The 12500-nt window shown below is 42.1% G+C and overlaps 2 protein-coding genes across 9 annotated transcripts in view; both read right to left on the bottom strand.

Annotated features, from left to right (window-relative positions):
- The window catches only part of LOC137999083 (uncharacterized), a 9292-nt gene extending 8928 nt beyond the window's left edge, over nucleotides 1-364 (bottom strand). The window contains exon 1 of one of the 3 annotated variants that reach the window (XM_068844917.1): nucleotides 214-364. The gene's annotated coding sequence lies outside the window, so the exon portion shown is untranslated. The other 2 variants (XM_068844918.1, XM_068844919.1) reach the window with 2 other exon arrangements.
- Nucleotides 365-4805: 4441 nt separating this feature from the next.
- The window catches only part of LOC138000250 (trichohyalin-like), a 31040-nt gene continuing 23345 nt past the window's right edge, over nucleotides 4806-12500 (bottom strand). For all 6 annotated transcript variants that reach the window (XM_068846520.1, XM_068846517.1, XM_068846515.1 and 3 more), the window contains 2 exons: nucleotides 7411-12076; nucleotides 4806-6429 (listed from right to left, as the gene is read on the bottom strand). In XM_068846520.1, coding sequence (XP_068702621.1) covers nucleotides 6407-6429; nucleotides 7411-12076 — 4689 coding nt within the window. In that variant the 3' untranslated portion in view covers nucleotides 4806-6406. The remainder of the gene's footprint in view (nucleotides 6430-7410; nucleotides 12077-12500) is intronic.

Genomic DNA, 12500 nt, shown 5'->3' with positions numbered 1-12500 from the left:
ATCGAAATAGGAACGTGATCGACATCAACTGATTTAACAAGTTGATATCATTTCAAATGTACATCTCAGGGAGACTCTTTCGTACAGCTGTATGGCGGTAAAAACTGGTCTCTTTCCAAACGAATAGACACGGCGACACTCAATTAGATGAAAACTTACGTCAACGAACAAACTCCAAATAGAACCCGGCTTATAACAGAGCTTCTTACTTACCTTCTGTTTGTTGGTAAATCGAGACAAATGCTACCTGATAGTTGATTAGTGCACAAGAAAAAATAAGCTCAAAACAACTTATGCATGGAATTAAGGATGGAGGAATTTCCGGATGTTTCGCCCTTTAATTTCTAAAATGTCCTAAATTCTTAAATGTGAATCTGCAAATTTGACAAGTCACTTTAATGATTTGACCCCTTAGGTGACCTTGAAGGAGAAAACTAGTTTTTTTTTTCAATGTTTAGTTCTACATCTTAGTAATTTCATAAAGTACGATCGTCTGGGTGACTGCAGGCCCGACTACACTCACCCAGACGAATTATGATGTAACCCCTGGATTCAAACCACTTACGAGTCCTGTATCTATTATCTATTCTCTTGCTATTTCGACAGCTAGAGGGGGCGGTTTTCAATGGAATCGAAAACATTTGAACTCCCTTACGTTCCATTCAAAATAGTTCAATATGGTTTGCGATGCACGTTCGCGGACAGTGTGAACGTAATGAGGATTTTCTTCTTAATTAGCTGAGGTTTAAATATGCAGCCGGATACCTTCGACTGAGAGACAAACTAATGAATGCGCTGAAACCGCCAGATTGCAGCAGGTTGAGTCAATTAATTTGGAAAATGAGGGCGATTATTATTCCGCGAACGTAAATAATCTCAGTAGTTCTCTTTTCACGTATTTAAGTAACATTATTGTTCACATTATATTTTGGATTTCAAGAAACCAGGTCGGAAAAATGATTTTAAATATCCGACCAATAATAATTAATTTATAATAAAATATAGAAGGCCAGGTCGTTATCAACTTCTTGGCTTATAGGGAAGATATATGTTTACAAACACTGCTTTTGTTATTCAAATGTGCCAACCACAGAATTGTTTCGACAGCCAATGAGGCTCTGGTTGGCACATTAATGACTTTAGCAGACGTAAACGATATCTTCGCTACTCTCCTACGAAGTGCCCTATGTAACTCCGCATCGAAAAAAAAAACAATATGTACATGCATCCAAAAGGGGATATTTCCAAGGTTGACCGAGCAAAAAGATATCGCCGCAAAAGTCGCATGCACGAATTTTTGTAATTATAAAAAAACGGTAACAAAAAGCAAAAAGGGCCTTCTGAACAAGCTGGCTCAAGCATAGAAAATTTTGAAATTGGCTGCAAGAACAAAATGCTCGCTCGCTCGCTCGCTCGAAAAATAAGGCAAGGGATAAAAGGGAAACAGGCTGAAGAGATGTTTATACCTTTCGGGACGTATGTCACAACTATATGGCGAAAATAATAATAAATTATCTAGTGATATGGAAATCAATAGCAGACATGCAAAACGAAGAAAAAATCAACCACGATGGATTTGAAAACAGGTACCATATTTGCGTTAAATTGGTTGGTTAGCATACCCTCTGAGGGTGGCGCTCTTGGAGTACCCTCAGTTGTTCCTACCGTCTTTCCACAGACGAAGGCTCGCTTTTTAAAGCCACGGTAAGCTCAACAAAGGGTACTTCCCTCATACAAACCTTTTAACTTCCAGTGTTCTTAGTTGACAGGATATGAAGCCGGAAATATGCAATGCAGCATGTTTGTACAAGTCACACAATGCTGTGAAGAATATCTGTGTTCCTGGTGCATACCAGAGGTGATCGAGTTGATCGTTTCGTGATCAGTAGGAATAAAATCGAACACAAATACTGAGTACTAAAGGATAAGGATAATTTCTTTAAATTCAAATAAGACAGGGAGTGGTCACCCAATCTCCCGAGCCAGAGGCTCATAATAAAAGTGCTTGACTACTAATACGGCTAGATCATTAGTAATTACAAATTACATACTACATACTATAAAAGCAGACGTATATACAAGATTGTAAGAAACTATTAAGACTATTAAAGGCAACTTTTCGCCCTTGTCTCACGGCGGCCAAAAGAGCTTTGTTTTACCACGCCAAGCCTCCCAGTGGAAACCCTGGGGGTGAGGCTTGGCGTGGAAAAACAAAGCTTTTTTGGTCTCCCGGGACAATATGGCCGCCGTGTGACAAGGGTGAATTGCATTGACAGCCGGTGAAATTCAGTTTATTTAATGTCTTCGAAATACAGATACGTTCGGGGCCGTTTTTGCCAGCAACGGTAGCTGGTGATAGCTGGTTCCAAATGCGAGAGATAATGGCCGTATTTATACTAGAGGACACTGATCTAAGACGTCTAGACTCATTAAACGTCTGGCCGTAAGTGCGACTAATATAAATTCGAGACGCAATTAACTTCGACAGCTAGAAATCAAATTCACAATTTTCTTCAAAAGATACTGAGATTTAATCACCAAAGAGACTGTGTTCACTTCATTGCTAAGTGCGTCCCAGTTTAGTGCGTCTCGTCTTTATACTAGACGGCTTAGACGTCTGAGAACACTAAGACGTCTGTTAAGTGCGTCGTTTAGACGGAATTTAACTTGAGACGTTTAATTCGTGATGTTTAATGCGTCCACCTTATTTCCCGTATTTATACTAGTCGTCTAAGATGTCTTAGACGTCTGAGACGTCTTAGACGTACTCTAGTATAAATACGGCCAATGTGCATTATGAAGATTTCAGTTTAGGCCACTGAATACCGTTATACTCTTTGTTTGTGACCCCAAATTTTGCATGCATAAGCGCCCATTATCTCTTGGGACTTACAGTGCAGACAGTGGTCCCAAGAGAAAACAAAAACAATGCTCATGCAAAATTTGGGAGGACAAACAAAGAGTATTATGGTATTTTCCGAAGTGGTCTATTACAAGAATTTTGAAATACATTATGGCCACTATTTCGTAGATTATATGATGTAAATTGTCGTTAGAATGATTTTAGCGCTGCGACTAAAAGGTAGGGTTTGAATATTTTAAGGTGTGAGAAAGGGAAACAACTTAGAAGACCACTGAGATCATCCCAGGTGTCGAAGTAAGCTAAGCAAGATAAGTAAGGTACGTGTTAAGTATACGGTACAATATATGCCCCCATACACAACGTATCTACTAGATTTCGGTTTAACTCCGCTGACTCCGACTACGAGTCCGACTCCGACTCCGACTCTGTCGCTAGTGAAAACCAACCTTGAGAAAGCTCCTTGTAATTAATTTACTTGAATTCTGAGCGGTTCATCGCTTCTTTTCCAACTATTCCGATTAGTAAGAGTAATTAATTATTTTGATTCTTTGACAAAGTCGTATTAGATCAATTTGCGTTTAAAGGTTTTAAATGGGCACAATGGCCAAATTCAAATGTTCAAATTTTAATGCACTCTAAATTAGTTTATGCGTCAGAGTGTTACCAACACAAGAAATTCTGTCAGCGGTATACTGAGGGGGAACCACTCAGCATAATTTAAGATGGCGGCTATGAACCCAACTTTAGTTGTCTTCTACAAGGAAGGGTTACGTTTTTGCAAACGTTGGCCGTGTAGCACTTATATTTGAACAGACTTAACTGATTAGAGTGTAATGTGAAGTGATCAGTATCTACCCTATATGAACCATGTGAGCGTTAGCCCTACTGATGGAAATGGGTCCACCCTGGTCAGAGTTTTTCTCTGTCCTTGTGTGGGCCCATTTCCATCAATAGGGCTAATGCTCACATGATTCATATGGGGTAGATACTTAGCACTTCACATGACACTCTAATCAGTTAAGTCTAGTTGTCTTCTACTTCGTTAAGACCAAACGTAACATTTGCGAATGCAGTGAACTCTTGATCCTAAAAGACAAAAGTGTCCGGACAATGCTTTGTTCCTTTAAGGCTCCCTCACTCCCCACGGAATTAATTAACGAAGGCGATTCTTTCAACTAACTAATTCTTCCAATCCACAATGCCATATCCCCATCAACAGCGTAACTCCATATTTAATTTCAAAACATAAAACGCTAACAATCCTAGCCTGCGTAGGTGGCGGTATTGTAGGCGTGCGTTTTCTGCTCGCGGCCAAAACCTGATTCACGCGCGCCTACAATACTTTACCGCCAGCTACGCAAGCTCTAACAACCAATAGGGAAGAATTACGTTTTTGCAAACGTTGGCCGTGTAGCACTTATATGAACAGACTTAACTGATTAGAGTGTAATGTGAAGTGCTAAGTATCTACCCCGAATAAACCATGTGAGGTTAGCCCTACTGATGGAAATGGGCCCACTCAAGGACAGAGAAAAATTCTGACCAGGGTGAGAATTGAACCCACGACCTTCGGTTTAGATCACCGCTGCTCTACCGACTGAGCTACAAGGTCAGACCGAAGGTCGTGGCTTCAATTCTCACCCTGGTCAGAATTTTTCTGTGTCCTTGTGTGGGCCCATTTCCATCAGTAGGGCTAACGCTCACATGGTTCATAGGGGGTAGATACTTAGCACTTCACATTACACTGTAATCAGTTAAGTCTGTGACAACCCATAATTCGCTTATTCGCTCTGACGAAGCGCTAACGCCCGAAACGCCAGCATTCAATTTTTCCACGGTGGTCAATTTACCATATCAACCCCATTGATAAACCGATTTCTGCATTTAACAATGACTGGAAATGAGTCTTGAATGAATACAATTCAAGTTAAAACACAAGAAATTATCTCAAAGTAGCCATTCTTTAATATCAAGAAACTTCAGTTCTCCTGATGTCTTGTCATTTCTTTCTATAGAGTAAGGTGTAAAACCGGCGCGGGTTCCGCAAAAAATTGAATCTTAATTATAACTTCTAGTGCGTTAAAAATATCTGCCAAGGCACTGCATTACAGTAAACAAAATGTTGAAGTCAACAACAAAAAGTATAACTCTGCAGCACTGGAAAGTGAGTAAACATGTTTGAAATATGTAACGCAAACGTAAATAGTTCCAATATGACCCACGAATAATTATAACTCATCCCATATGAATAATTATAACCTTCAGGAAAAAGGATCGGGAAACGAAAATGCTAACAAGAATAGTGAACAAGAGAAGCTTAGATGAAGAATTGCCGTAGTTGTCACACCAGGTAAATCTTGGATGTATCAGCAAATTAAGTCAAATTCAGCGACTGGGAACTGGCAACCACTGAATCAAGCGAAATTAATGATAACATTAAAGGAAAGTTTGAACAAAACGGCAAACATGGATGGGCAAAATTGAACAAGATTAAAATGGATTGCAATTGGCGTTTTTGAAAACTGTTCAGCCTAACAGATTTTCAAAGTTTTTCCCTCTAGTTTGTAAAAAAAAATTACGCGTGCTCCACGGACATTTTTTTTTGTCTCGAAGCTTTGATTTGTGTTGCTTGGAAGTAATTTCTCGTTTAACATTAAGTTGCATAGCTGTTAAGGGGCGAGAAATTGGTAAAACTATACAAAATGGATTGCACTGCCGTCACATAGCCCCCTTAAAACACCAGTGCTACGATAAATGACTTAAAATGTCTACTGTACAAAATCGTTATTTTAGGAAGCTTGAGCACGCGCGTTTTTGAGGCGGGTGGCATCCGGAAGAGAACATTTCCCGTGCCAGGACAGTGGTGTCTCCCAGATTTTTATACGAATCATCTCTAATGGAGAAAAGATACTTAACAAGGTAAAAGTGGTTGTGTGAAGATAAGTTAAAAGGGAAAACAGGTCACTTCCGGTTACTGTCCGCGTCTCAAAAACACGCAAGCTTAAGCTCCCTATTTCTCCGCAAGATTGCATCAGGATACATAAGAAACTAAACTATTTGTATACAGACGATTTTTTCCTTAGTTACTTAACGTACCCGAAAGATGATATCCTTTAATTTCTGTTTAAAACTTGGAAACACCCCTCGCCTCTAAAGAATGAGTCCCACTCATACACTTTCGAAAGGCGACCCCTTAAAAAATTCTATATGATAAACGAAATGCGTATGGCTCTAGCCCAGGTACTGCTATTACACGAACAGTCGGCAGAATAATCTCTTTACATGTACACTTTCCATTTTTGGAAACTAAAATGTTGTCCTACACATTCAAGTAGTGGAGTAATTAGATAAGCAGAAGGTTAACTCAAAAAATAAAATAAGAATTTTTAAAATGCACACATTTTAGTCCTTTCTTGCTTTCGATGATTTGGACTTCTTAAAATGCAAATTGAAAACTCGGTCCACTGGACATTTTTTTGTCTTTGGTAGGAAAAAGAATGATATTGGGGGTCTTTCGTGGCCGAGAATGAAGATAGTCCTTTTCTATACTTCAGTACATCTTTCTCCTGCCATTAAAAAAAACAAGAAACTGTTGATATACAATTCACCAAACAACAACTGAAATAATATCGATAATCTTTCGGTTGCTTTTTATGCAAGTACGAAGCTGCCATTCCTTAACATATTTAAAAAAATTTTGTAATGCCGGTAATTATGACAAACTGTTAAGTCTCTTCACATGACATAAAAGCGAACCTGTTAATGTCCCTAAAGCGCCACTCACGCGAAGGAGAGAGCTGTGGAAAGCGCCTCGCGATTTTTTGGTGAGCTTTTCGCCTTGCAAGGCCGTGAGGAAAATAGAAGGAGGGGTTACGTTTTTACAAACGTTGGTCGTGCAGCATATATATTTCAACAAAATGTAAAATGTACAAAATGTACCCATGTAATCCATGTGAGCATTAGCCCTACGAATGATATTGGGCCCACACAAGGACAGAGAAAAACTCTGAACAGGGTGGGAATTGAACCCATGACTTTCGGGTTAGATCACCGCTGCTCTACCGACTGAGCTACAAGGTCAGACGGGAACAGAATTTTTCTCTGTTCTTGTGACCCCCGTCTGACCTTGTAGCTCAATCGGTATTCCCACCCTGGTCAAAGTTTTTCTCTGTCCTTGTGTGGGCCCAATGCCATTAGTAGGGCTAACGCTCACATGGTTTACATGGGTAGAACTAGCACTTCACATTACTTCTAATAGTTAATTGAGGAAAATAGCCGACATGATTGATGACTTTGCCTCTCGAGGCAAGAATGGTTGCAAAAACTAAGCAACAAGGAGCATACCCTAGACTGCTTCGGGGTGTCCGCATTTAACTCCCATGACCTCGCGCCAAAAAAATTTTCCGTCCGGCCCTCCCACTCTGTCAATAAGTACCGATTATTTTAAGGTTTTGTCTCTCTCAACGTCGTCGTCACCTTTGGTCGCCAATTAAAGCAAATGACTTACTGACGAAAGGAAAACTGGCAAAGTAAAATCGAATACCTACCCTCTGATGTTATGTAGCATCGCTCGCAATGCAACATGGAATTGGTGATATGAGGCATCGGACTATACTCGTCCCCAAACCACGCTCCGCAGACAACACAACAAAAACAGTTCACATGCCAGTAACAGTCTAACTCTGCGATGTACATAGCTGAACTCTTCTCGATTGACGTCCCGCAGCTCATGCAAATCACGTGATTGCTCTCTCCATGAATATATGTCTTATAAATACTGTAGCCGTCGTACCCGTTCACTTCCGGCTCTGTCCCATGCTGCCCTGGAAAGTTCCCATTTTGATCTACTACATCAGATGGCGCATCAGCATGGCCTTTCCTCTCCTCATGATAACCGTTCATAGGAAGAACCTCTGCCTGAGGTTTTGAAATGTCCTCGGGGTATTGTATTTTTTGACCTTGTACCTCCCGTTCTTTCTTTGGTGGAAAGTCTTCATCTTTGTAGGACACATCTACCTGTACAGATTTTCCTGCCGCAGAAAAATAGCGATTGTCGTTCTCACAGTAGGACTCCTGTGTCTTCATATCATCCTCCAGAAATTTCTTAAAAGCTTCTTCGTCAATTGAGAACTCCACGGGAGATTTTTCCGTCGGAACAATGCTGCTTTCCTCAACCGGATGTTTCGCAGCTTCCTCTTGCTGTCTTAATCTTTCAGCTTCGTAAGCCATTAATTCTTCTTCCGCTTTGAGCCTTCTAAGACGCGCTTCCTGCTCGGGATCTCTGTATTCTAAATGAATCAAACTTTCGTCCAAAAAGTCAGCGTCATTCGATTGTGCATTCAGTTCATCGCTTCTCTTTCTTCTTGGATGATCATGACGGCTTGTATCTTTATTTTGCCATTCAGCCTCTTTCACAATTTTTTTCTGCCAGTTGTCTTCTTCAACAGCTTCTATGTTCACCACATCTTCGTCACTGCCATGGCCTTCGCCCGATTTCCCATTGTACTCTTCGCTTTGCTGTTGTTCAACTTCTCTTTGCGTCCAGTTATCTTCATCATAAAGAACGTCCTCCTCGGGTTCCAAAGCTGCTCTCATTTGTAAGTTCATGAGGTATTTGGAGTTTTCTCTCTGTTTGCGATTTTTCTCTTCAAATTCCTTTCTGTACTTTTCCCTGTAATCGGCGTCCCGCAACTGCTGTCGAAGCATTTCCTCTTTTTCTTTTTGCTTTCGCCTTCTTTCAATTTCCTGAACATCTCCCCGGGCCGGTTGCGCTGCCGTTTGAAACACGCCGTCCGTTTGTTCACTAGCAACATCATCATCATCATCATGATCATCGGAGAAGTTCATGACCCTTTTTCGCCCGGTACGTGGCTCATCTTTCTGCGGAGATGCGTCAAAAGCTCCACTTCCCCATTGTTGCGTTTGTCTCTCAACCACTGATGTAACTGTTGGATGGAGCTGGGTGTTACTTGAAACACTGCTTTGGTAGCCTTCGACGTCGACGCGATGCTTTTTGTCATCTGTGTACCAAGGCTGAACTTCACTTGTCTCAACAGCGTTCCCATCTTGTCGTTTCTCGTGGTCATTTTCATCCAGGTAAAGCATGTGGCCACGCCGGTTCACTTGCATGCTGTCTCCTAATTCTTTAGTGTGTAGCTGAGAGGAGTGATGCTCCTTTGCAAGATCACGTTGCTGAGGTTTGTCGTTTCGTGCAAACACGCCAAATACCTGAGGACGGTAAGTTCTCTTAGGTTCCACAGCGTCCTTTTTCGCCAAACTTGGAACGTCTTGCACAGTGGGACTCTGCACATCCTTAAAATCATTCTCCAGTTGAGAAGGTACCACAGGAAGAGGACCAGCTTCCGATTTGTCGGCGTTTGTAATACGTCTTCCCATCACAACTATGGGACCGCCAAACACCATATCACCCTCATTCGTAGCTTGTACTTTAACTGGCTGAGCTCGCTTATGCTGATCTCTGGTATCCAAAGGTTCATTTCTTGGTCGGTCCTGTTGTCTCTGGCCATAGAGGTCCGGGTGGTAGGCCCGGCTCTGGATTGGGAATTCATTATGTTCAATGAAACACTGTTCTTCGTTAAGTTCACCACGTTGTAACAAGACATTTTCCTTCCTTTTTTCATCGCTCTTCGCTTGATACGATCTGTTTTCGTCATAACCCCGATAATATGGCTCCGCACTCCTTGACTGCTGTGAAACAACATGGTTATCGTCTCTGGGGTAATAATCTTGCTTGACATCTTCTGGTTTACGGAAAGACGCTTCAGCCAATTCGATTCGGTTTGACTGAATCCATGTTTGCTTCACAACTATCCGGTCATCAGGTACCTTGGGATGTTGGGAAGGTTCATCTCTAATGGGTTTTGCACTGTCAAAACCTCTAGAATAATACGATACTTCGCCCTCATGGTATCCTTCATTTGTTGAGCTTAAGACAGCTTCTTCCTTAAACTCGTTGTGTTTCTCCAACAAAGAAGCTCCAACTGGATCACGACGTCCCTCCCCTACACTTCTTTCAGGGGGAGGACCTTTCATCTGATCAAAATATCCTTCCGGGTCCTGAAACACATCATCAAATTCGTCAAGTGCAGAGATGTTCTCTCGATGATACTTCTGTTGATATTTCTCCTCCTCCTCGTCCTGAGATCGTGTCCGCTGGCGGCGTCTAGCGTCACGATCAAAGTCATCATCTGATTCATATACTCTTGCTGGAAATCCATGCCAGCTCCGCGTTTTCATTTCCCGTTCAATTCTTTGCAGCTCTGCTACATCAACTAGGGATTTCTGTGCTGGAGGGCCGCTGGGTTTGATACGATTTTTGTCAGCCTCGATGTCAGCAAATTTCCGTGTTAAATCTCTAACTTTATTAGACCTACGTTGCACAGGCCCCTGAGGCTCGCTCGCTTTCGATGGTGGGACAACAAAATCTTTGTAAGACAACTTTTCAGTGCCACGATAAGATATAGAATCACGTGTGCCTTGAGAGACAGAGTTCGATGATGAGCGTTCGGCGGTTGCATCAAATGCATCGGTGGGGGCCGATTGGACTTCCGGTCTCGACGATTGACTAATTTGCTCTTCTTCATGAAGTTTTGCTTTCAATTCTCTTACCTCCTTTCGCCAAGGCATTTCTTCCTCTTGTCTCTTTTCACTTGCCAGAAACCCTTCCGATTTCCTTCTTGGCTTGCCTACAAAATCACTGTAGGAAAATTTTAACAGTTCTTTCTCGTCATCTGGTGAATGATGAGTGTTCGAAGATGACCGGGGAACTTGATCGTCTTCAGTTATTGTACGCTTCATTTCACGGACCTCTTTTCTCCATGGCATTTCTTCATTTGTCTTTCCCTCGTACGGCACAAAAGTGCCTTTAGCTTTCCTGGGAGACTTAGAAACTGGCTCGTGGTGGGCATGTCCTCCGAGGTCTCGTTCGGGAGCAGACTCAACCAACGTCTGAGACGACTTTTCCAAGTGTTCTTCCTCATCTTCAGAATTAGCTGTTGACCTTGCAATTTCCCGCACTTCTTTTCTCCATGGCATTTCCTCCTTGGCCGTGTCATTTTCAACTTCCGGATGAAACACGTCTTTTTGTTTTCTAACGGGTGCGTTCATAAACTCTTTGTACGACAGTCTTCGCAAGTTGGGTGCGGACGAAGTTTCAGCAACAGGAACGGGGCTTTCGTCTGGATAATCCACTTCGTCTTCTGTTCTCGATCTTGCTTTAAGTTCTCTCACTTCCTTTCTCCACGGCATCTCTTCTTCGTGCTCCCCATCCTGTCTTGTCACAAACGTACCGCGAGTTTTCATTGAGGAGGGGCGAACCTTCGTCAATTCCGCTGTTTGCACCTGAGTGACAAGCGAAGACGCCGATGGTTCTTCTCCACTGAGTGATCGTTTAATGTCTTTGACCTCTTTTCTCCAAGGCATTTCTTCTGTATTTCCTCTAATTCCGTTCTCAGTTGCAAAGACATCCACCGCCTTCTTGGAAGGAGGCGCTACTAAGTCTCGATACTGATCTCTTCCAAGGTCAGACCGCGGGGAACTTGGTCTCGCACCGTCACTCTTATCTTGCTCATCTTCGGGGTAGAGATTTCTTTTGTATTTCACCTCCTGTACCTCTTTCCTCCAAGGCATCTCTTCCTTCGGAGCAACATTACCTGTCTCACGAATAAATGTCGGTCGGGTTTTTCTCTGTGGTGCTCGAACCATATCACGGTACGACAAATTTTTAGCATCGGAGACGTCAATTTCCATAGCTTCCTCACTATGATGCGGTCTTCTTTCGGGTTCATCATAACGCGGCCTACCATAATCGATATAATCCCTCCTCCTGACCTGAGATACACGATTTTCGTTTTGTATGTCTGGTATTGTTTCCTCCTTATCCGCAGGATGGGACTCAAGAGACTCACTCCTGAACACTTGGTCCACAGAATCCCCGGATGTGGCACCGATGTGGTAAACTTTGCTTGGTTCAGGGTAGCCGTTTTGAAACGTACTATAATCATAGTAGTTGGAGACTGGGCGAGGGCCCTTGTCTTGTTTACTTCGTCTCCTTACGTCGGAGGGATCCGCTTTTCTTCCCAAAGAGGACTGGAATCCAGCTACCTGAGGCCTTGTAGAGGTACTTAGGGGCGTAGGTTCTTTGACAGACCTGCCAAACGATTGACGTTTGTTCTTTTGAAGAACTTCGCTTTCCTGCAAATGAAAAAGAGAACACATGTTAAAAACCAAGCTCAATGAACCACATATAAATACTTCAATATTTTTTGTTTAGATGATCCTTCCATTTGACAAGAATTTAAATAGAAAAAAGTAAAGGTAATATGAGTAAACTACAAGTTATTCAAAATTTTGTGGGTCGCGTTGTAACTTGCACGCGCAAGTATAATCGTATCTCACCAGTTTTTAAAGAGATCAATTGGTTGCCGGTTGCATCTCGATTTTCTTTTCGCAGTGCTATCATGGCTTTTAAGTGCCCGACTACATGGCCGAGCGCCAGAGTACCTTTCATCGAAATTTTTTCAACGAGCAGCAATTACAGGACGTACTACTAGAAACTTAACAAAAGCCGAATATCTTAAAAATTTATGGCTTCTTTACATTTTTTCAGTCGTTGCTA

The sequence above is a fragment of the Montipora foliosa genome, chromosome 4, assembly GCF_036669935.1.
Source record: "Montipora foliosa isolate CH-2021 chromosome 4, ASM3666993v2, whole genome shotgun sequence".
NCBI classification, from domain to species: domain Eukaryota; kingdom Metazoa; phylum Cnidaria; class Anthozoa; order Scleractinia; family Acroporidae; genus Montipora; species Montipora foliosa.
The sequence above is the reverse complement of the archived record's forward strand: the minus strand, read 5'-3'. Positions and strand labels throughout refer to the sequence as shown.